Source organism: Salvelinus alpinus, chromosome 6 (genome assembly GCF_045679555.1).
Source record: "Salvelinus alpinus chromosome 6, SLU_Salpinus.1, whole genome shotgun sequence".
In the NCBI taxonomy this organism is placed as follows: Eukaryota; Metazoa; Chordata; class Actinopteri; order Salmoniformes; family Salmonidae; genus Salvelinus; species Salvelinus alpinus.
Genome location: NC_092091.1, coordinates 91,564,819 through 91,592,360, shown reverse-complemented (window position 1 = coordinate 91,592,360; position 27,542 = coordinate 91,564,819). Strand labels below are relative to the sequence as shown.

At 38.3% G+C, this 27,542-nt stretch overlaps 1 protein-coding gene across 1 annotated transcript in view; it reads right to left on the bottom strand.

Annotated features, from left to right (window-relative positions):
* Positions 1–27,542, bottom strand: part of LOC139579586 (uncharacterized) — a 149,812-nt gene that overhangs the window by 121,220 nt on the left and 1,050 nt on the right. The window contains exons 3-7 of the mRNA XM_071408340.1: positions 21,726–21,821; positions 18,835–18,930; positions 15,944–16,039; positions 12,733–12,828; positions 9,522–9,617 (exon numbers count right to left, since the gene is read on the bottom strand). Coding sequence (XP_071264441.1) covers positions 9,522–9,617; positions 12,733–12,828; positions 15,944–16,039; positions 18,835–18,930; positions 21,726–21,821 — 480 coding nt within the window. The remainder of the gene's footprint in view (positions 1–9,521; positions 9,618–12,732; positions 12,829–15,943; positions 16,040–18,834; positions 18,931–21,725; positions 21,822–27,542) is intronic.

Genomic DNA, 27,542 nt, shown 5'->3' with positions numbered 1-27,542 from the left:
ACATGGTTAGCAGATGTTAATGCGAGTGTAGCGAAATGCCTGTGCTTCTAGTTCCGACAATGCAGTAATAACCAACAGTAATCTAACCTAACAATTCCACACTACTACCTTACACACACACACAAGTGTAAAGGGATAAAGAATATGTACATAAAGATATATGAATGAGTGGTGGTACAGAACGGCATGGCAGATGCAGTAGATGGTATAGAGTACGGTATATACATATGAGATGAGTACTGTAGGGTATGTAAACATAAAGTGGCATAGTTTAAAGTGGCTAGTGGTACATGTATTGCATAAAGATGGCAAGATGCAGTAGATGATATAGAGTACAGTATATATACATATGAGATGGGTAATGTAGGGGATGTAAACATTGTATTAAGTGGCATTGCTTAAAGTGGCTAGTGGTACATTTTTACATAATTTCCATCAATTCCCATTTTTAAAGTGGCTGGAGTTGAGTCAGTATGTTGGCAGCGGCCGCTAAATGTTAGTGGTGGCTGTTTAACAGTCTGATGGCCTTGAGATAGAAGCTGTTTTTCAGTCTCTCGGTCCCTGCTTTGATGCACCTGTACTGACCTCGCCTTCTGGATGATAGCGGGGTGAACAGGCAGTGGCTTGGGTGGTTGTTGTCCTTGATGATCTTTATGGCCTTCCTGTGACATCGGGTGGTGTAGGTGTCCTGGAGGGCAGGTAGTTTGCCCCTGGTGATGCGTTCTGCAGACCTCACTACCCTCTGGAGAGCCTTACGGTTGTGGGCGGAGCAGTGTCCGTACCAGGCGGTGATACAGCCCGACAGGATGCTCTCGATTGTGCATCTGTAGAAGTTTGTGAGTGCTTTTGGTGACAAGCCGAATTTCTTCAGCCTCCTGAGGTTGAAGAGGCGCTGCTGCGCCTTCTTCACAACGCTGTCTGTGTGGGTGGACCAGATCAGTTTGTCCGTGATGTGTACACCGAGGAACTTAAAACTTTCCACCTTCTCCACTACTGACCCGTCGATGTGGATAGGGGGGTGCTCCCTCTGCTGTTTCCTGAAGTCCACAATCATCTCCTTTGTTTTGTTGACGTTGAGTATGAGGTTATTTTCCTGACACCACACTCCGAGGGCCCTCACCTCCTCCCTGTAGGCCGTCTCGTCGTTGTTGGTGATCAAGCCTACCACTGTAGTGTCATCCGCAAACTTGATGATTGAGTTGGAGGCGTGCATGGCCACGCAGTCGTGGGTGAACAGGGAGTACAGGAGAGGGCTCAGAACGCACCCTTGTGGGGCCCCAGTGTTGAGGATCAGCGGGGTGGAGATGTTGTTACCTACCCTCACCACCTGGGGGCGGCCCGTCAGGAAGTCCAGGACCCAGTTGCACAGGGCGGGGTCGAGACCCAGGGTCTCGAGCTTGATGACGAGTTTGGAGGGTACTATGGTGTTAAATGCTGAGCTGTAATCGATGAACAGCATTCTCACATGGGTATTCCTCTTGTCCAGATGGGTTAGGGCAGTGTGCAGTGTGGTTGCGATTGCGTCGTCTGTGGACCTATTGGGTCGGTAAGCAAATTGGAGTGGGTCTAGGGTGTCCGGTAGGGTGGAGGTGATATGGTCCTTGACTAGTCTCTCAAAGCACTTCATGATGACGGAAGTGAGTGCTACGGGGCGGTAGTCGTTTAGCTCAGTTACCTTAGCTTTCTTGGGAACAGGAACAATGGTGGCCCTCTTGAAGCATGTGGGAACAGCAGACTGGGATAAGGATTGATTGAATATGTCCGTAAACACACCAGCCAGCTGGTCTGCGCATGCTCTGAGGACGCGGCTGGGAATGCCGTCTGGGCCTGCAGCCTTGCGAGGGTTAACACGTTTAAATGTTTTACTCACCTCGGCTGCAGTGAAGGAGAGCCCGCAGGTTTTGGTAGGGGGCCGTGTCAGTGGCACTGTATTGTCCTCAAAGCGGGCAAAAAAGTTGTTTAGCCTGTCTGGGAGCAAGACATCCTGGTCCTCGACGGGGCTGGTTTTCTTTTTGTAATCCGTGATTGACTGTAGACCCTGCCACATACCTCTTGTGTCTGAGCTGTTGAATTTCGACTCGATTTTGTCTCTGTACTGAGACTTAGCCTGTTTGATTGCCTTGCGGAGAGAATAGCTACACTGTTTGTATTCGGTCATGCTTCCGGTCACCTTGCCCTGGTTAAAAGCAGTGGTTCGCGCTTTCAGTTTCACGCGAATGCTGCCGTCAATCCACGGTTTCTGGTTTGGGAATGTTTTTATCGTTGCTGTGGGTACGACATCGTCAATGCACTTCCTAATGAACTCGCTCACCGAATCAGCATATTCGTCAATATTGTTGTTGGACGCGATGCGGAACATATTCCAATCCGCGTGATCGAAGCAGTCTTGAAGCGTGGATTCAGATTGGTCGGACCAGCGTTGAACAGACCTGAGCGCGGGAGCTTGTTGTTTGAGTTTTTGTTTGTAGGCTGGAATCAACAAAATGGAGTCGTGGTCAGCTTTTCCGAAAGGGGGGCGGGGGAGGGCCTTATAAGCGTCGCGGAAATTAGTATAACAATGGTCTAGTGTTTTTCCAGCCCTGGTAGCACAATCGATATGCTGATAGAATTTAGGGAGTTTTGTTTTTAGATTAGCCTTGTTAAAATCCCCAGCTACGATGAATGCAGCCTCAGGGTGTGTGGTTTCCAGTTTACAAAGAGTCAGATAAAGTTCGTTCAGGGCCATCGATGTGTCTGCTTGGGGGGGAATGTATACGGCTGTGATTATGATTGACGAGAATTCCCTTGGTAGATAATGCGGTCGACATTTGATTGTGAGGAGTTCTAGATCAGGTGAACAGAACGACTTGAGTTCTTGTGTGTTGTTATGATGATCACACCACTTCTCGTTAATCATAAGGCATACCCCCCCGCCCCTCTTCTTACCGGAAAGATGTTTGTTTCTGTCGGCGCGATGCATGAAGAAACCAGCTGGCTGCACCGACTCCGTTAGCGTCCCTTGAGTTAGCCATGTTTCCGTGAAGCAGAGCACGTTGCAATCCCTGATGTCTCTCTGGAATGCTACCCGTGCTCGGATTTCATCAACCTTATTGTCAAGAGACTGGACATTGGCGAGTAGTATGCTAGGGAGTGGAGCGCGATGTGCCCGTCTCCGAAGCCTGACCACGAGACCGCCACGTTTTCCCCTTTTTCGGCGTCGCACAGGGTCGCCGGCTGGGATCAGATCCATTGTATTGTGTGGAAGGCAAAACACTGGATCCGTTTCGGGAAAGTCATATTCCTGGTAGGAACGATGATGAGTTGACGTTAATCGTATATTCAGTAGTTCCTCCCGACTGTATGTAATGAAACCTAAGATTACCCGGGGTACCGATGTAAGAAATAACACGTAAAAAAACAAAATACTGCATATTTTCCAAGGAACACGAAGCGAGGCAGCCATCTCTTTTCGGCGCCGGAAGTCAAAAGGACTATATTACTAGTTCTATTCCAGTCCACATCACTAGTAATATAGTCCTATTCCAGTCCATATCACTAGTAATATAGTTCTATTCCAGTCCACATCACTAGTAATATACAGTCCTATTCCAGTCAACATCACTAGTAATATAGGTCTATTCCAGTCCATATCACTAGTAATATAGTCCTATTCCAGTCCATATCACTAGTAATATAGTCCTATTCCAGTCCATATCAATAGTAATAAAGGCCTATTCCAGTCCACATCACTAGTAATATAGTCCTATTCCAGTCCATATCACTAGTAATATAGTCCTATTCCAGTCCATATCAATAGTAATAAAGGCCTATTCCAGTCCACATCACTAGTAATATAGTCCTATTCCAGTCCATATCACTAGTAATATAGTCCTATTCCAGTCCACATCACTAGTAATATAGTCCTATTCCAGTCCACATCACTAGTAATATAGTCCTATTCCAGTCCATATCACTAGTAATATAGTCCTATTCCAGTCCATATCACTAGTAATATAGTCCTATTCCAGTCCATATCACTAGTAATATAGTCCTATTCCAGTCCACATCACTAGTAATATAGTCCTATTCCAGTCCACATCACTAGTAATATAGTCCTATTCCAGTCCATATCACTAGTAATATAGTCCTATTCCAGTCCATATCACTAGTAATATAGTCCTATTCCAATCCATATCACTAGTAATATAGTCCTATTCCAGTCCATATCACTAGTAATATAGTCCTATTCCAATCCATATCACTAGTAATATAGTCCTATTCCAATCCACATCACTAGTAATATAGTCCTATTCCAGTCCACATTACTAGTAATATAGTCCTATTCCAGTCCATATCACTAGTAATATAGTCCTATTCCAATCCACATCACTAGTAATATAGTCCTATTCCAATCCACATCACTAGTAATATAGTCCTATTCCAATCCACATCACTAGTAATATAGTCCTATTCCAATCCACATCACTAGTAATATAGTCCTATTCCAATCCACATCACTAGTAATATAGTCCTATTCCAATCCACATCACTAGTAATATAGTCCTATTCCAATCCACATCACTAGTAATATAGTCCTATTCCAATCCACATCACTAGTAATATAGTCCTATTCCAATCCACATCACTAGTAATATAGTCCTATTCCAGTCCATATCACTAGTAATATAGTCCTATTCCAATCCATATCACTAGTAATATAGTCCTATTCCAATCCATATCACTAGTAATATAGTCCTATTCCAATCCATATCACTAGTAATATAGTCCTATTCCAGTCCATATCACTAGTAATATAGTCCTATTCCAATCCATATCACTAGTAATATAGTCCTATTCCAATCCACATCACTAGTAATATAGTCCTATTCCAGTCCATATCACTAGTAATATAGTCATATTCCAATCCATATCACTAGTAATATAGTCCTATTCCAGTCCATATCACTAGTAATATAGTCCTATTCCAATCCATATCACTAGTAATATAGTCCTATTCCAATCCATATCACTAGTAATATAGTCCTATTCCAATCCATATCACTAGTAATATAGTCCTATTCCAGTCCATATCACTAGTAATATAGTCCTATTCCAATCCATATCACTAGTAATATAGTCCTATTCCAATCCACATCACTAGTAATATAGTCCTATTCCAGTCCATATCACTAGTAATATAGTCCTATTCCAGTCCATATCACTAGTAATATAGTCCTATTCCAATCCACATCACTAGTAATATAGTCCTATTCCAATCCACATCACTAGTAATATAGTCCTATTCCAGTCCATATCACTAGTAATATAGTCCTATTCCAGTCCATATCACTAGTAATATAGTCCTATTCCAATCCACATCACTAGTAATATAGTCCTATTCCAATCCACATCACTAGTAATATAGTCCTATTCCAGTCCATATCACTAGTAATATAGTCCTATTCCAGTCCATATCACTAGTAATATAGTCCTATTCCAATCCATATCACTAGTAATATAGTCCTATTCCAATCCATATCACTAGTAATATAGTCCTATTCCAGTCCATATCACTAGTAATATAGTCCTATTCCAGTCCATATCACTAGTAATATAGTCCTATTCCAATCCACATCACTAGTAATATAGTCCTATTCCAATCCACATCACTAGTAATATAGTCCTATTCCAGTCCATATCACTAGTAATATAGTCCTATTCCAGTCCATATCACTAGTAATATAGTCCTATTCCAGTCCATATCACTAGTAATATAGTCCTATTCCAATCCACATCACTAGTAATATAGTCCTATTCCAATCCACATCACTAGTAATATAGTCCTATTCCAGTCCATATCACTAGTAATATAGTCCTATTCCAGTCCATATCACTAGTAATATAGTCCTATTCCAGTCCATATCACTAGTAATATAGTCCTATTCCAGTCCACATCACTAGTAATATAGTCCTATTCCAGTCCATATCACTAGTAATATAGTCCTATTCCAATCCACATCACTAGTAATATAGTCCTATTCCAGTCCATATCACTAGTAATATAGTCCTATTCCAGTCCATATCACTAGTAATATAGTCCTATTCCAGTCCATATCACTAGTAATATAGTCCTATTCCAATCCACATCACTAGTAATATAGTCCTATTCCAATCCACATCACTAGTAATATAGTCCTATTCCAGTCCATATCACTAGTAATATAGTCCTATTCCAGTCCATATCACTAGTAATATAGTCCTATTCCAGTCCACATCACTAGTAATATAGTCCTATTCCAGTCCATATCACTAGTAATATAGTCCTATTCCAATCCACATCACTAGTAATATAGTCCTATTCCAATCCATATCACTAGTAATATAGTCCTATTCCAGTCCATATCACTAGTAATATAGTCCTATTCCAGTCCATATCACTAGTAATATAGTCCTATTCCAATCCACATCACTAGTAATATAGTCCTATTCCAATCCACATCACTAGTAATATAGTCCTATTCCAGTCCATATCACTAGTAATATAGTCCTATTCCAGTCCATATCACTAGTAATATAGTCCTATTCCAGTCCATATCACTAGTAATATAGTCCTATTCCAATCCACATCACTAGTAATATAGTCCTATTCCAATCCACAATACTAGTAATATAGTCCTATTCCAATCCACATCACTAGTAATATAGTCCTATTCCAGTCCATATCACTAGTAATATAGTCCTATTCCAGTCCATATCACTAGTAATATAGTCCTATTCCAGTCCACATCACTAGTAATATAGTCCTATTCCAATCCACATCACTAGTAATATAGTCCTATTCCAGTCCATATCACTAGTAATATAGTCCTATTCCAGTCCATATCACTAGTAATATAGTCCTATTCCAGTCCACATCACTAGTAATATAGTCCTATTCCAGTCCATATCACTAGTAATATAGTCCTATTCCAATCCACATCACTAGTAATATAGTCCTATTCCAGTCCATATCACTAGTAATATAGTCCTATTCCAGTCCATATCACTAGTAATATAGTCCTATTCCAGTCCATATCACTAGTAATATAGTCCTATTCCAGTCCATATCACTAGTAATATAGTCCTATTCCAGTCCATATCACTAGTAATATAGTCCTATTCCAGTCCATATCACTAGTAATATAGTCCTATTCCAATCCACATCACTAGTAATATAGTCCTATTCCAGTCCACATCACTAGTAATATAGTCCTATTCCAGTCCATATCACTAGTAATATAGTCCTATTCCAGTCCATATCACTAGTAATATAGTCCTATTCCAGTCCATATCACTAGTAATATAGTCCTATTCCAGTCCACATCACTAGTAATATAGTCCTATTCCAGTCCATATCACTAGTAATATAGTCCTATTCCAATCCACATCACTAGTAATATAGTCCTATTCCAGTCCATATCACTAGTAATATAGTCCTATTCCAGTCCATATCACTAGTAATATAGTCCTATTCCAGTCCATATCACTAGTAATATAGTCCTATTCCAATCCACATCACTAGTAATATAGTCCTATTCCAATCCACATCACTAGTAATATAGTCCTATTCCAGTCCATATCACTAGTAATATAGTCCTATTCCAATCCACATCACTAGTAATATAGTCCTATTCCAGTCCATATCACTAGTAATATAGTCCTATTCCAGTCCATATCACTAGTAATATAGTCCTATTCCAATCCACATCACTAGTAATATAGTCCTATTCCAATCCACATCACTAGTAATATAGTCCTATTCCAATCCACATCACTAGTAATATAGTCCTATTCCAATCCACATCACTAGTAATATAGTCCTATTCCAATCCACATCACTAGTCATATAGTCCTATTCCAATCCATATCACTAGTAATATAGTCCTATTCCAGTCCATATCACTAGTAATATAGTCCTATTCCAGTCCATATCACTAGTAATATAGTCCTATTCCAATCCACATCACTAGTAATATAGTCCTATTCCAATCCACATCACTAGTAATATAGTCCTATTCCAATCCACATCACTAGTAATATAGTCCTATTCCAATCCATATCACTAGTAATATAGTCCTATTCCAATCCATATCACTAGTAATATAGTCCTATTCCAATCCATATCACTAGTAATATAGTCCTATTCCAGTCCATATCACTAGTAATATAGTCCTATTCCAATCCATATCACTAGTAATATAGTCCTATTCCAGTCCATATCACTAGTAATATAGTCCTATTCCAGTCCATATCACTAGTAATATAGTCCTATTCCAATCCACATCACTAGTAATATAGTCCTATTCCAATCCACATCACTAGTAATATAGTCCTATTCCAATCCACATCACTAGTAATATAGTCCTATTCCAGTCCATATCACTAGTAATATAGTCCTATTCCAGTCCATATCACTAGTAATATAGTCCTATTCCAATCCACATCACTAGTCATATAGTCCTATTCCAGTCCATATCACTAGTAATATAGTCCTATTCCAATCCACATCACTAGTAATATAGGTCTATTCCAGTCCATATCACTAGTAATATAGTCCTATTCCAGTCCACATTACTAGTAATATAGTCCTATTCCAGTCCATATCACTAGTAATATAGTCCTATTCCAATCCATATCACTAGTAATATAGTCCTATTCCAGTCCATATCACTAGTAATATAGTCCTATTCCAGTCCATATCACTAGTAATATAGTCCTATTCCAATCCACATCACTAGTAATATAGTCCTATTCCAATCCACATCACTAGTAATATAGTCCTATTCCAATCCACATCACTAGTAATATAGTCCTATTCCAGTCCATATCACTAGTAATATAGTCCTATTCCAGTCCATATCACTAGTAATATAGTCCTATTCCAATCCACATCACTAGTCATATAGTCCTATTCCAGTCCATATCACTAGTAATATAGTCCTATTCCAGTCCATATCACTAGTAATATAGTCCTATTCCAATCCACATCACTAGTAATATAGTCCTATTCCAATCCACATCACTAGTAATATAGTCCTATTCCAATCCACATCACTAGTAATATAGTCCTATTCCAGTCCATATCACTAGTAATATAGTCCTATTCCAGTCCATATCACTAGTAATATAGTCCTATTCCAATCCACATCACTAGTCATATAGTCCTATTCCAGTCCATATCACTAGTAATATAGTCCTATTCCAGTCCACATCACTAGTAATATAGTCCTATTCCAGTCCACATCACTAGTAATATAGTCCTATTCCAGTCCACATCACTAGTAATATAGTCCTATTCCAGTCCACATTACTAGTAATATAGTCCTAATCCAGTCCATATCACTAGTAATACAGGCCTAGTTGTTTAACATTTTTTGGTACATGATTCCACGTGTTATTTTATGGTTGTATCTTCACTATTATTCTACAATGTAGAAATTAGTAAAAATAAAGAAAAACCCTTGAATGAGTAGGTGTGTCCAAACTTTTGACTGGTACTGTACCTGAGATCACCATTTGTAAATGAGATCAGTCGATCCATGGAGTGGTCACTTTTCAAGGAGAGTTGGCTTGGAGCAGGAGATGCTGCTCCCAAAAGCCTTTCAGACACAGAGAATAGTATTCAGGTAAATATTAAAATCATTCCAGTTAATAACTTTACACAGTAAAACCAGTAGGACATAGGTCTGTAATCCAACCAATAACAGTTAGATATGATAGGTCTGTAGACCAACCAATAACAGTTAGATATGATAGGTCTTTAGACCTACTAATAACAGTTAGATATGATAGGTCTTTAGACCTACTAATAACAGTTAGATATGATAGGTCTGTAGACCTACTAATAACAGTTAGATATGATAGGTCTGTAGACCAACCAATAACAGTTAGATATGATAGGTCTGTAGTCCAACCAATAACAGTTAGATATGATAGGTCTGTAGTCACACCAATAACAGTTAGATATGATAGGTCTGTAGACCTACTAATAACAGTTAGATATGATAGGTCTGTAGACCTACTAATAACAGTTAGATATGATAGGTCTGTAGACCTACTAATAACAGTTAGATATGATAGGTCTGTAGACCAATTAATAACAGTTAGATATGATAGGTCTGTAGACCTACTAATAACAGTTAGATATGATAGGTCTGTAGACCTACTAATAACAGTTAGATATGATAGGTCTGTAGACCAACAAATAACAGTTAGATATGATAGATCTGTAGTCCAACCAATAACAGTTAGATATGATAGGTCTGTAGTCACACCAATAACAGTTAGATATGATAGGTCTGTAGACCTACTAATAACAGTTAGATATGATAGGTCTGTAGACCTACTAATAACAGTTAGATATGATAGGTCTATAGACCTACTAATAACAGTTAGATATGATAGGTCTATAGACCTACTAATAACAGTTAGATATGATAGGTCTGTAGACCTACTAATAACAGTTACATATGATAGGTCTGTAGACCTACTAATAACAGTTACATATGATAGGTCTGTAGACCTACTAATAACAGTTACATATGATAGGTCTGTAAACCAATAACAGTTAGAGATATAGGCCTATTCCAGTCCATATCACTAGTAATATAGTCCTATTCCAGTCCACATCACTAGTAATATAGTCCTATTCCAGTCCATACCACTAGTAATATAGTCCTATTCCAGTCCATATCACTAGTAATATATAGTCCTATTCCAGTCCATATCACTAGTAATATAGTCCTATTCCAGTCCACATTACTAGTAATATAGTCCTATTCCAGTCCATATCACTAGTAATATAGTCCTATTCCAATCCACATCACTAGTAATATAGTCCTATTCCAGTCCATATCACTAGTAATATAGTCCTATTCCAGTCCATATCACTAGTAATATAGTCCTATTCCAATCCACATCACTAGTAATATAGTCCTATTCCAATCCACATCACTAGTAATATAGTCCTATTCCAATCCACATCACTAGTAATATAGTCCTATTCCAATCCACATCACTAGTAATATAGTCCTATTCCAATCCACATCACTAGTCATATAGTCCTATTCCAACCCATATCACTAGTAATATAGTCCTATTCCAGTCCATATCACTAGTAATATAGTCCTATTCCAGTCCATATCACTAGTAATATAGTCCTATTCCAATCCACATCACTAGTAATATAGTCCTATTCCAATCCACATCACTAGTAATATAGTCCTATTCCAATCCACATCACTAGTAATATAGTCCTATTCCAGTCCATATCACTAGTAATATAGTCCTATTCCAATCCATATCACTAGTAATATAGTCCTATTCCAATCCATATCACTAGTAATATAGTCCTATTCCAATCCATATCACTAGTAATATAGTCCTATTCCAGTCCATATCACTAGTAATATAGTCCTATTCCAATCCATATCACTAGTAATATAGTCCTATTCCAGTCCATATCACTAGTAATATAGTCCTATTCCAGTCCATATCACTAGTAATATAGTCCTATTCCAATCCACATCACTAGTAATATAGTCCTATTCCAATCCACATCACTAGTAATATAGTCCTATTCCAATCCACATCACTAGTAATATAGTCCTATTCCAGTCCATATCACTAGTAATATAGTCCTATTCCAGTCCATATCACTAGTAATATAGTCCTATTCCAATCCACATCACTAGTCATATAGTCCTATTCCAGTCCATATCACTAGTAATATAGTCCTATTCCAATCCACATCACTAGTAATATAGGTCTATTCCAGTCCATATCACTAGTAATATAGTCCTATTCCAGTCCACATTACTAGTAATATAGTCCTATTCCAGTCCATATCACTAGTAATATAGTCCTATTCCAATCCATATCACTAGTAATATAGTCCTATTCCAGTCCATATCACTAGTAATATAGTCCTATTCCAGTCCATATCACTAGTAATATAGTCCTATTCCAATCCACATCACTAGTAATATAGTCCTATTCCAATCCACATCACTAGTAATATAGTCCTATTCCAATCCACATCACTAGTAATATAGTCCTATTCCAGTCCATATCACTAGTAATATAGTCCTATTCCAGTCCATATCACTAGTAATATAGTCCTATTCCAATCCACATCACTAGTCATATAGTCCTATTCCAGTCCATATCACTAGTAATATAGTCCTATTCCAATCCACATCACTAGTAATATAGTCCTATTCCAATCCACATCACTAGTAATATAGTCCTATTCCAATCCACATCACTAGTAATATAGTCCTATTCCAGTCCATATCACTAGTAATATAGTCCTATTCCAGTCCATATCACTAGTAATATAGTCCTATTCCAATCCACATCACTAGTCATATAGTCCTATTCCAGTCCATATCACTAGTAATATAGTCCTATTCCAGTCCACATCACTAGTAATATAGTCCTATTCCAGTCCACATCACTAGTAATATAGTCCTATTCCAGTCCACATCACTAGTAATATAGTCCTATTCCAGTCCACATTACTAGTAATATAGTCCTAATCCAGTCCATATCACTAGTAATACAGGCCTAGTTGTTTAACATTTTTTGGTACATGATTCCACGTGTTATTTTATGGTTGTATCTTCACTATTATTCTACAATGTAGAAATTAGTAAAAATAAAGAAAAACCCTTGAATGAGTAGGTGTGTCCAAACTTTTGACTGGTACTGTACCTGAGATCACCATTTGTAAATGAGATCAGTCGATCCATGGAGTGGTCACTTTTCAAGGAGAGTTGGCTTGGAGCAGGAGATGCTGCTCCCAAAAGCCTTTCAGACACAGAGAATAGTATTCAGGTAAATATTAAAATCATTCCAGTTAATAACTTTACACAGTAAAACCAGTAGGACATAGGTCTGTAATCCAACCAATAACAGTTAGATATGATAGGTCTGTAGACCAACCAATAACAGTTAGATATGATAGGTCTTTAGACCTACTAATAACAGTTAGATATGATAGGTCTTTAGACCTACTAATAACAGTTAGATATGATAGGTCTGTAGACCTACTAATAACAGTTAGATATGATAGGTCTGTAGACCAACCAATAACAGTTAGATATGATAGGTCTGTAGTCCAACCAATAACAGTTAGATATGATAGGTCTGTAGTCACACCAATAACAGTTAGATATGATAGGTCTGTAGACCTACTAATAACAGTTAGATATGATAGGTCTGTAGACCTACTAATAACAGTTAGATATGATAGGTCTGTAGACCTACTAATAACAGTTAGATATGATAGGTCTGTAGACCAATTATTAACAGTTAGATATGATAGGTCTGTAGACCTACTAATAACAGTTAGATATGATAGGTCTGTAGACCTACTAATAACAGTTAGATATGATAGGTCTGTAGACCAACAAATAACAGTTAGATATGATAGATCTGTAGTCCAACCAATAACAGTTAGATATGATAGGTCTGTAGTCACACCAATAACAGTTAGATATGATAGGTCTGTAGACCTACTAATAACAGTTAGATATGATAGGTCTGTAGACCTACTAATAACAGTTAGATATGATAGGTCTATAGACCTACTAATAACAGTTAGATATGATAGGTCTATAGACCTACTAATAACAGTTAGATATGATAGGTCTGTAGACCTACTAATAACAGTTACATATGATAGGTCTGTAGACCTACTAATAACAGTTACATATGATAGGTCTGTAGACCTACTAATAACAGTTACATATGATAGGTCTGTAAACCAATAACAGTTAGAGATATAGGCCTATTCCAGTCCATATCACTAGTAATATAGTCCTATTCCAGTCCACATCACTAGTAATATAGTCCTATTCCAGTCCATACCACTAGTAATATAGTCCTATTCCAGTCCATATCACTAGTAATATATAGTCCTATTCCAGTCCATATCACTAGTAATATAGTCCTATTCCAGTCCACATTACTAGTAATATAGTCCTATTCCAGTCCATATCACTAGTAATATAGTCCTATTCCAATCCACATCACTAGTAATATAGTCCTATTCCAGTCCATATCACTAGTAATATAGTCCTATTCCAGTCCATATCACTAGTAATATAGTCCTATTCCAATCCACATCACTAGTAATATAGTCCTATTCCAATCCACATCACTAGTAATATAGTCCTATTCCAATCCACATCACTAGTAATATAGTCCTATTCCAATCCACATCACTAGTAATATAGTCCTATTCCAATCCACATCACTAGTCATATTGTCCTATTCCAACCCATATCACTAGTAATATAGTCCTATTCCAGTCCATATCACTAGTAATATAGTCCTATTCCAGTCCATATCACTAGTAATATAGTCCTATTCCAATCCACATCACTAGTAATATAGTCCTATTCCAATCCACATCACTAGTAATATAGTCCTATTCCAATCCACATCACTAGTAATATAGTCCTATTCCAGTCCATATCACTAGTAATATAGTCCTATTCCAATCCATATCACTAGTAATATAGTCCTATTCCAATCCATATCACTAGTAATATAGTCCTATTCCAATCCATATCACTAGTAATATAGTCCTATTCCAGTCCATATCACTAGTAATATAGTCCTATTCCAATCCATATCACTAGTAATATAGTCCTATTCCAGTCCATATCACTAGTAATATAGTCCTATTCCAGTCCATATCACTAGTAATATAGTCCTATTCCAATCCACATCACTAGTAATATAGTCCTATTCCAATCCACATCACTAGTAATATAGTCCTATTCCAATCCACATCACTAGTAATATAGTCCTATTCCAGTCCATATCACTAGTAATATAGTCCTATTCCAGTCCATATCACTAGTAATATAGTCCTATTCCAATCCACATCACTAGTCATATAGTCCTATTCCAGTCCATATCACTAGTAATATAGTCCTATTCCAATCCACATCACTAGTAATATAGGTCTATTCCAGTCCATATCACTAGTAATATAGTCCTATTCCAGTCCACATTACTAGTAATATAGTCCTATTCCAGTCCATATCACTAGTAATATAGTCCTATTCCAATCCATATCACTAGTAATATAGTCCTATTCCAGTCCATATCACTAGTAATATAGTCCTATTCCAGTCCATATCACTAGTAATATAGTCCTATTCCAATCCACATCACTAGTAATATAGTCCTATTCCAATCCACATCACTAGTAATATAGTCCTATTCCAATCCACATCACTAGTAATATAGTCCTATTCCAGTCCATATCACTAGTAATATAGTCCTATTCCAGTCCATATCACTAGTAATATAGTCCTATTCCAATCCACATCACTAGTCATATAGTCCTATTCCAGTCCATATCACTAGTAATATAGTCCTATTCCAATCCACATCACTAGTAATATAGTCCTATTCCAATCCACATCACTAGTAATATAGTCCTATTCCAATCCACATCACTAGTAATATAGTCCTATTCCAGTCCATATCACTAGTAATATAGTCCTATTCCAGTCCATATCACTAGTAATATAGTCCTATTCCAATCCACATCACTAGTCATATAGTCCTATTCCAGTCCATATCACTAGTAATATAGTCCTATTCCAGTCCACATCACTAGTAATATAGTCCTATTCCAGTCCACATCACTAGTAATATAGTCCTATTCCAGTCCACATCACTAGTAATATAGTCCTATTCCAGTCCACATTACTAGTAATATAGTCCTAATCCAGTCCATATCACTAGTAATACAGGCCTAGTTGTTTAACATTTTTTGGTACATGATTCCACGTGTTATTTTATGGTTGTATCTTCACTATTATTCTACAATGTAGAAATTAGTAAAAATAAAGAAAAACCCTTGAATGAGTAGGTGTGTCCAAACTTTTGACTGGTACTGTACCTGAGATCACCATTTGTAAATGAGATCAGTCGATCCATGGAGTGGTCACTTTTCAAGGAGAGTTGGCTTGGAGCAGGAGATGCTGCTCCCAAAAGCCTTTCAGACACAGAGAATAGTATTCAGGTAAATATTAAAATCATTCCAGTTAATAACTTTACACAGTAAAACCAGTAGGACATAGGTCTGTAATCCAACCAATAACAGTTAGATATGATAGGTCTGTAGACCAACCAATAACAGTTAGATATGATAGGTCTTTAGACCTACTAATAACAGTTAGATATGATAGGTCTTTAGACCTACTAATAACAGTTAGATATGATAGGTCTGTAGACCTACTAATAACAGTTAGATATGATAGGTCTGTAGACCAACCAATAACAGTTAGATATGATAGGTCTGTAGTCCAACCAATAACAGTTAGATATGATAGGTCTGTAGTCACACCAATAACAGTTAGATATGATAGGTCTGTAGACCTACTAATAACAGTTAGATATGATAGGTCTGTAGACCTACTAATAACAGTTAGATATGATAGGTCTGTAGACCTACTAATAACAGTTAGATATGATAGGTCTGTAGACCAATTATTAACAGTTAGATATGATAGGTCTGTAGACCTACTAATAACAGTTAGATATGATAGGTCTGTAGACCTACTAATAACAGTTAGATATGATAGGTCTGTAGACCAACAAATAACAGTTAGATATGATAGATCTGTAGTCCAACCAATAACAGTTAGATATGATAGGTCTGTAGTCACACCAATAACAGTTAGATATGATAGGTCTGTAGACCTACTAATAACAGTTAGATATGATAGGTCTGTAGACCTACTAATAACAGTTAGATATGATAGGTCTATAGACCTACTAATAACAGTTAGATATGATAGGTCTATAGACCTACTAATAACAGTTAGATATGATAGGTCTGTAGACCTACTAATAACAGTTACATATGATAGGTCTGTAGACCTACTAATAACAGTTACATATGATAGGTCTGTAGACCTACTAATAACAGTTACATATGATAGGTCTGTAAACCAATAACAGTTAGAGATATAGGCCTATTCCAGTCCATATCGCTAGTAATATAGTCCTATTCCAGTCCACATCACTAGTAATATAGTCCTATTCCAGTCCATACCACTAGTAATATAGTCCTATTCCAGTCCATATCACTAGTAATATATAGTCCTATTCCAGTCCATATCACTAGTAATATAGTCCTATTCCAGTCCACATTACTAGTAATATAGTCCTATTCCAGTCCATATCACTAGTAATATAGTCCTATTCCAGTCCATATCACTAGTAATATAGTCCTATTCCAGTCCATATCACTAGTAATATAGTCCTATTCCAGTCCACATTACTAGTAATATAGTCCTATTCCAGTCCACATCACGAGTAATATAGTCCTATTCCAGTACATATCAAGAGTAATATAGACCTATTCCAGTCCATATCACTAGTAATATAGTCCCATTCCAGTCCACATCACTAGTAATACAGTCCTATTCCAGTCCACATCACAAGTAATATAGTTCTATTCCAGTCCATATCACTAGTAATATAGTCCTATTCCAGTCCACATCACAAGTAATATAGTCCTATTCCAGTCCATATCACAAGTAATATAGTCCTATTCCAGTCCATATCACTAGTAATATAGTCCTATTCCAATCCACATCACTAGTAATATAGTCCTATTCCAATCCACATCACTAGTAATATAGTCCTATTCCAATCCACATCACTAGTAATATAGTCCTATTCCAGTCCATATCACTAGTAATATAGTCCTATTCCAGTCCATATCACTAGTAATATAGTCCTATTCCAATCCACATCACTAGTCATATAGTCCTATTCCAGTCCATATCACTAGTAATATAGTCCTATTCCAATCCACATCACTAGTAATATAGGTCTATTCCAGTCCATATCACTAGTAATATAGTCCTATTCCAGTCCACATTACTAGTAATATAGTCCTATTCCAGTCCATATCACTAGTAATATAGTCCTATTCCAATCCATATCACTAGTAATATAGTCCTATTCCAGTCCATATCACTAGTAATATAGTCCTATTCCAGTCCATATCACTAGTAATATAGTCCTATTCCAATCCACATCACTAGTAATATAGTCCTATTCCAATCCACATCACTAGTAATATAGTCCTATTCCAATCCACATCACTAGTAATATAGTCCTATTCCAGTCCATATCACTAGTAATATAGTCCTATTCCAGTCCATATCACTAGTAATATAGTCCTATTCCAATCCACATCACTAGTCATATAGTCCTATTCCAGTCCATATCACTAGTAATATAGTCCTATTCCAATCCACATCACTAGTAATATAGTCCTATTCCAATCCACATCACTAGTAATATAGTCCTATTCCAATCCACATCACTAGTAATATAGTCCTATTCCAGTCCATATCACTAGTAATATAGTCCTATTCCAGTCCATATCACTAGTAATATAGTCCTATTCCAATCCACATCACTAGTCATATAGTCCTATTCCAGTCCATATCACTAGTAATATAGTCCTATTCCAGTCCACATCACTAGTAATATAGTCCTATTCCAGTCCACATCACTAGTAATATAGTCCTATTCCAGTCCACATCACTAGTAATATAGTCCTATTCCAGTCCACATTACTAGTAATATAGTCCTAATCCAGTCCATATCACTAGTAATACAGGCCTAGTTGTTTAACATTTTTTGGTACATGATTCCACGTGTTATTTTATGGTTGTATCTTCACTATTATTCTACAATGTAGAAATTAGTAAAAATAAAGAAAAACCCTTGAATGAGTAGGTGTGTCCAAACTTTTGACTGGTACTGTACCTGAGATCACCATTTGTAAATGAGATCAGTCGATCCATGGAGTTGTCACTTTTCAAGGAGAGTTGGCTTGGAGCAGGAGATGCTGCTCCCAAAAGCCTTTCAGACACAGAGAATAGTATTCAGGTAAATATTAAAATCATTCCAGTTAATAACTTTACACAGTAAAACCAGTAGGACATAGGTCTGTAATCCAACCAATAACAGTTAGATATGATAGGTCTGTAGACCAACCAATAACAGTTAGATATGATAGGTCTTTAGACCTACTAATAACAGTTAGATATGATAGGTCTTTAGACCTACTAATAACAGTTAGATATGATAGGTCTGTAGACCTACTAATAACAGTTAGATATGATAGGTCTGTAGACCAACCAATAACAGTTAGATATGATAGGTCTGTAGTCCAACCAATAACAGTTAGATATGATAGGTCTGTAGTCACACCAATAACAGTTAGATATGATAGGTCTGTAGACCTACTAATAACAGTTAGATATGATAGGTCTGTAGACCTACTAATAACAGTTAGATATGATAGGTCTGTAGACCTACTAATAACAGTTAGATATGATAGGTCTGTAGACCAATTATTAACAGTTAGATATGATAGGTCTGTAGACCTACTAATAACAGTTAGATATGATAGGTCTGTAGACCTACTAATAACAGTTAGATATGATAGGTCTGTAGACCAACAAATAACAGTTAGATATGATAGATCTGTAGTCCAACCAATAACAGTTAGATATGATAGGTCTGTAGTCACACCAATAACAGTTAGATATGATAGGTCTGTAGACCTACTAATAACAGTTAGATATGATAGGTCTGTAGACCTACTAATAACAGTTAGATATGATAGGTCTATAGACCTACTAATAACAGTTAGATATGATAGGTCTATAGACCTACTAATAACAGTTAGATATGATAGGTCTGTAGACCTACTAATAACAGTTACATATGATAGGTCTGTAGACCTACTAATAACAGTTACATATGATAGGTCTGTAGACCTACTAATAACAGTTACATATGATAGGTCTGTAAACCAATAACAGTTAGAGATATAGGCCTATTCCAGTCCATATCGCTAGTAATATAGTCCTATTCCAGTCCACATCACTAGTAATATAGTCCTATTCCAGTCCATACCACTAGTAATATAGTCCTATTCCAGTCCATATCACTAGTAATATATAGTCCTATTCCAGTCCATATCACTAGTAATATAGTCCTATTCCAGTCCACATTACTAGTAATATAGTCCTATTCCAGTCCATATCACTAGTAATATAGTCCTATTCCAGTCCATATCACTAGTAATATAGTCCTATTCCAGTCCATATCACTAGTAATATAGTCCTATTCCAGTCCACATTACTAGTAATATAGTCCTATTCCAGTCCACATCACGAGTAATATAGTCCTATTCCAGTCCACATCACTAGTAATATAGTTCTATTCCAGTCCATATCACTAGTAATATAGTCCTATTCCAGTCCACATCACTAGTAATACAGTCCTATTCCAGTCCACATCACAAGTAATATAGTTCTATTCCAGTCCATATCACTAGTAATATAGTCCTATTCCAGTCCACATCACAAGTAATATAGTCCTATTCCAGTCCATATCACAAGTAATATAGTCCTATTCCAGTCCATATCACTAGTAATATAGTCCTATTCCAATCCACATCACTAGTAATATAGTCCTATTCCAATCCACATCACTAGTAATATAGTCCTATTCCAATCCACATCACTAGTAATATAGTCCTATTCCAGTCCATATCACTAGTAATATAGTCCTATTCCAGTCCATATCACTAGTAATATAGTCCTATTCCAATCCACATCACTAGTCATATAGTCCTATTCCAGTCCATATCACTAGTAATATAGTCCTATTCCAATCCACATCACTAGTAATATAGGTCTATTCCAGTCCATATCACTAGTAATATAGTCCTATTCCAGTCCACATTAGTAGTAATATAGTCCTATTCCAGTCCATATCACTAGTAATATAGTCCTATTCCAATCCATATCACTAGTAATATAGTCCTATTCCAGTCCATATCACTAGTAATATAGTCCTATTCCAGTCCATATCACTAGTAATATAGTCCTATTCCAATCCACATCACTAGTAATATAGTCCTATTCCAATCCACATCACTAGTAATATAGTCCTATTCCAATCCACATCACTAGTAATATAGTCCTATTCCAGTCCATATCACTAGTAATATAGTCCTATTCCAGTCCATATCACTAGTAATATAGTCCTATTCCAATCCACATCACTAGTCATATAGTCCTATTCCAGTCCATATCACTAGTAATATAGTCCTATTCCAATCCACATCACTAGTAATATAGTCCTATTCCAATCCACATCACTAGTAATATAGTCCTATTCCAATCCACATCACTAGTAATATAGTCCTATTCCAGTCCATATCACTAGTAATATAGTCCTATTCCAGTCCATATCACTAGTAATATAGTCCTATTCCAATCCACATCACTAGTCATATAGTCCTATTCCAGTCCATATCACTAGTAATATAGTCCTATTCCAGTCCACATCACTAGTAATATAGTCCTATTCCAGTCCACATCACTAGTAATATAGTCCTATTCCAGTCCACATCACTAGTAATATAGTCCTATTCCAGTCCACATTACTAGTAATATAGTCCTAATCCAGTCCATATCACTAGTAATACAGGCCTAGTTGTTTAACATTTTTTGGTACATGATTCCACGTGTTATTTTATGGTTGTATCTTCACTATTATTCTACAATGTAGAAATTAGTAAAAATAAAGAAAAACCCTTGAATGAGTAGGTGTGTCCAAACTTTTGACTGGTACTGTACCTGAGATCACCATTTGTAAATGAGATCAGTCGATCCATGGAGTTGTCACTTTTCAAGGAGAGTTGGCTTGGAGCAGGAGATGCTGCTCCCAAAAGCCTTTCAGACACAGAGAATAGTATTCAGGTAAATATTAAAATCATTCCAGTTAATAACTTTACACAGTAAAACCAGTAGGACATAGGTCTGTAATCCAACCAATAACAGTTAGATATGATAGGTCTGTAGACCAACCAATAACAGTTAGATATGATAGGTCTTTAGACCTACTAATAACAGTTAGATATGATAGGTCTTTAGACCTACTAATAACAGTTAGATATGATAGGTCTGTAGACCTACTAATAACAGTTAGATATGATAGGTCTGTAGACCAACCAATAACAGTTAGATATGATAGGTCTGTAGTCCAACCAATAACAGTTAGATATGATAGGTCTGTAGTCACACCAATAACAGTTAGATATGATAGGTCTGTAGACCTACTAATAACAGTTAGATATGATAGGTCTGTAGACCTACTAATAACAGTTAGATATGATAGGTCTGTAGACCTACTAATAACAGTTAGATATGATAGGTCTGTAGACCAATTATTAACAGTTAGATATGATAGGTCTGTAGACCTACTAATAACAGTTAGATATGATAGGTCTGTAGACCAACAAATAACAGTTAGATATGATAGATCTGTAGTCCAACCAATAACAGTTAGATATGATAGGTCTGTAGTCACACCAATAACAGTTAGATATGATAGGTCTGTAGACCTACTAATAACAGTTAGATATGATAGGTCTGTAGACCTACTAATAACAGTTAGATATGATAGGTCTATAGACCTACTAATAACAGTTAGATATGATAGGTCTATAGACCTACTAATAACAGTTAGATATGATAGGTCTGTAGACCTACTAATAACAGTTACATATGATAGGTCTGTAGACCTACTAATAACAGTTACATATGATAGGTCTGTAGACCTACTAATAACAGTTACATATGATAGGTCTGTAAACCAATAACAGTTAGAGATATAGGCCTATTCCAGTCCATATCACTAGTAATATAGTCCTATTCCAGTCCACATCACTAGTAATATAGTCCTATTCCAGTCCATATCACTAGTAATATAGTCCTATTCCAGTCCATATCACTAGTAATATATAGTCCTATTCCAGTCCATATCACTAGTAATATAGTCCTATTCCAGTCCACATTACTAGTCGTACAATCCTATTCCAGTCCATATCACTAGTAATATAGTCCTATTCCAGTCCATATCACTAGTAATATAGTCCTATTCCAGTCCATATCACTAGTAATATAGTCCTATTCCAGTCCACATTACTAGTAATATAGTCCTATTCCAGTCCACATCACGAGTAATATAGTCCTATTCCAGTCCACATCACTAGTAATATAGTTCTATTCCAGTCCATATCACTAGTAATATAGTCCTATTCCAGTCCACATCACTAGTAATACAGTCCTATTCCAGTCCACATCACAAGTAATATAGTTCTATTCCAGTCCATATCACTAGTAATATAGTCCTATTCCAGTCCACATCACAAGTAATATAGTCCTATTCCAGTCCATATCACAAGTAATATAGTCCTATTCCAGTCCATATCACTAGTAATATAGTCCTATTCCAGTCCACATCACTAGTAATATAGTCCTATTCCAGTCCACATCACAAGTAATATAGACCTAATCCAGTCCATATCACTAGTAATATAGTCCTATTCCAGTCCACATCACTAGTAATATAGTCCTATTCCAGTCCACATCACAAGTAATATAGTTCTATTCCAGTCCATATCACTAGTAATATAGTCCTATTCCAGTCCACATCACTAGTAATATATAGTCCTATTCCAGTCCATATCACTAGTAATATAGTCCTATTCCAGTCCACATTGACTCTGTACCGGTGCCCCCTCTATATAGCCTGCACATTGACTCTGTACCGGTACCCCCTGTATATAGCCTCCACATTGACTCTGTACCGGTACCCCCTGTATATAGCCTCCACATAGACTCTGTACCGGTACCCCCTGTATATAGCCTCCACATTGACTCTGTACCGTAACACCCTGTATATAGCCTCCACATTGACTCTGTACCAGTACCCCCTGTATATAGCCTCCACATTGACTCTGTACCGGTACCCCCTGTATATAGCCTCCACATTGACTCTGTACCGGTACCCCCTGTATATAGCCTCCACATTGACTCTGTACCGGTACCCCCTGTATATAGCCTCCACATTGACTCTGTACCAGTACCCCCTGTACATAGCTTCCACATTGACTCTGTACCGATACCCCCTGTATATAGCCTCCACATTGACTCTGTACCGTAACACCCTGTATATAGCCTCCACATTGACTCTGTACCGGTACCCCCTGTATATAGCCTCCTCATTGACTCTGTACCAGTACCCCTGTATATAGCCTCCACATTGACTCTGTACCAGTACCCCTGTATATAGCCTCCACATTGACTCTGTACCGGTACCCCCCTGTGTATATCCTCCACATTGACTCTGTACCAGTACCCCCTGTATATAGTCTCCACATTGACTCTGTTCCGGTACCCCCTGTATATAGCCTCCACATTGACTCTGTACCAGTACCCCCTCTATATAGCCTCCACATTGACTCTGTACCAGTACCCCCTGTATATAGCCTCCACATTGACTCTGTACCGGTACCCCCTGTATATAGCCTCCACATTGACTCTGTACCGGTACCCCCTGTATATAGCCTCCACATTGACTCTGTACCGGTACCCCCTGTATATAGCCTCCACATTGACTCTGTACCGGTACCCCCTGTATGTAGCCTCCACATTGACTCTGTACAGGTACCCCCTGTATATAGCCTCCTCATTGACTCTGTACCAGTAGCCCTGTATATAGTCTCCACATTGACTCTGTACCGGTACCCCCTGTATATATCCTCCACATTGACTCTGTACCGGTACCCCCTGTATATAGTCTCCACATTGACTCTGTACCGGTACTGCCTGTATATAGCCTCCACATTGACTCTGTACCAGTACCCCCTGTATATAGCCTCCACATTGACTCTGTACCCCCCCTGTATATAGCCTCCACATTGACTCTGTACCGGTACCCCCCTGTATATATCCTCCACATTGACTCTGTACCGGTACCCCCTGTATATAGTCTCCACATTGACTCTGTACCGGTACTGCCTGTATATAGCCTCCACATTGACTCTGTACCAGTACCCCCTGTATATAGCCTCCACATTGACTCTGTACCAGTACCCCCTGTATATAGCCTCCACATTGACTCTGTACCAGTACCCCCTGTATATAGCCTCCACACTGACTCTGTACCGGTACCCCTGTATATAGCCTGCACATTGACTCTGTACCAGTACCCCCTGTATATAGCCTCAACATTGACTCTGTACCAGTACCCCCTGTATATAGCCTCCACATTGACTCTGTACCGGTACCCCCTGTATATAGCCTCCTCATTGACTCTGTACCGGTACCCCCTGTATATAGCCTCCACATTGACTCTGTACCGGTACCCCCTGTATATAGCCTCCTCATTGACTCTGTACCAGTACACCCTGTATATAGTCTCCACATTGACTCTGTTCCGGTACCCCCTGTATATAGCCTCCACATTGACTCTGTACCAGTACCCCCTCTATATAGCCTCCACATTGACTCTGTACCAGTACCCCCTGTATATAGCCTCCACATTGACTCTGTACCGGTACCCCCTGTATATAGCCTCCACATTGACTCTGTACCGGTACCCCCTGTATATAGCCTCCACATTGACTCTGTACCGGTACCCCCTGTATATAGCCTCCACATTGACTCTGTACCGGTACCCCCTGTATATAGCCTCCACATTGACTCTGTACCGGTAACCCCTGTATAGAGCCTCCACATTGACTCTGTACCGATACCCCCTGTATATAGCCTCCACATTGACTCTGTACCGGTACCCCCTGTATATAGCCTCCACATTGACTCTGTACCGGTACCCCCTGTATATAGCCTCCACATTGACTCTGTACCGGTACCCCCTCTATATAGCCTCCACATTGACTCTGTACCGGTAACCCCTGTATAGAGCCTCCACATTGACTCTGTACCGATACCCCCTGTATATAGCCTCCACATTGACTCTGTACCCGTACCCCCTGTATATAGCCTCCACATTGACTCTGTACCGGTACCCCCTGTATATAACCTCCACATTGAGTCTGTACCAGAACACCCTGTATTTTGCCCCATTATTGTTATTTACTGCTGCTCTTTAATTATTCGTTTTTCTTATCTCTTATCTCTTAACAGTTTCTACACCTGTTGTATTCTGTGCATGTGACAAATAAAATGTAATTTGAATGTAGGACCAGCCCTGTAGGACCAGCCCTGTAGGACCAGCCCTGTAGGACCAGCCCTGTAGGACCAGCCCATGTAGGACCAGCCCTGTAGGACCAGCCCTGTAGGACCAGCCCATGTAGGACCAGCCCATGTAGGACCAGCCCATGTAGGACCAGCCCTGTAGGACCAGCCCTGTAGGACCAGCCCTGTAGGACCAGCCCTGTAGGACCAGCCCTGTAGGACCAGCCCTGTAGGACCAGCCCTGTAGGACCAGCCCTGTAGGACCAGCCCTGTAGGACCAGCCCTGTAGGACCAGCCCTGTAGGACCAGCTGTTTGAATGTTAAATGACGAGACAGAGACATTGATGCGAGTAACCAGTCTTGTTCAGTACATCACAATACATCCGGGTATCTCAAGTGTAACGGATGTGAAATGGCTAGCTAGTTAGCGGGTACGCGCTAGTAGCGTTTCAATACGACGCTTCGTGGGTGTCAGTTGTTGATGTGTGCAGAGGTTCGCGCCCGTGTCGGGGCGAGGGGACGGTTTAAAGTTATACTGTTACACAAGCACCCCGGTAAAACACATGAGTTGCAGTAATGAACATTTACCAACAGATGGCATCACTGTGCCATCTTACACCCATAACACCAGCCCTGTAGGACCAGCCTTGGTTGTTCCCCTGCCTGGGGACTGCAGATGGAAATAGCTGCTAGCTAAATCTGGTAGGCGACAAACCATCATTTCTCAAGTGAAATTGAGACTTGTGTTTTTGTTGTACATTGTCTCTGTTCAAATAAACTTACATGAATATTCTAACCAACTCTTCCATTGCCATTCGACATATTACCAACATGTCTGGCAATATATTGACCCTACTTCAACCCATAAACCAGGTAGATGTATACATACAAATTCTTTTTTCTGAACAAAATATGTTGACAAAATATATGAAATGTGTTGGCTAGCTTAGCTAACTTTTCTAAAATAAAGGACCCGACAGTTTAGGCAATTTTCTAGCCTGAACTCATCCACCCACGGGCTGAGCTCGCTTTGCATCAATGACACTGAACAGGGATGTATTCAGTAGTGCACACAGTACCAACAGAACAACGTTTTGCAACAAAAACGAGAGTTTCTATTGGTCAAATGCAGGTAGGTCCCTCTCGTTAGCTCGAGTGTAGATATATTTCAATTATACTTCCGTGTATAAAAAAACATTACTGGGGCGCGTTCAGCAAGACGCAACGTTTTGAAACGCAATAAGCATGTGGAATAGCGTCGACTAGGCTACTCTTGGCATTTCCATAGGCAACGTTTGGCTACAGAACGGGACAGTGTTGCAGTAAACACCAGCAGGTGTGCTAAAACGGCACCTGACAGGGGTGTATTAATTAGAACACACCGTAGAAAAACGTTTTGCAACGAAAACG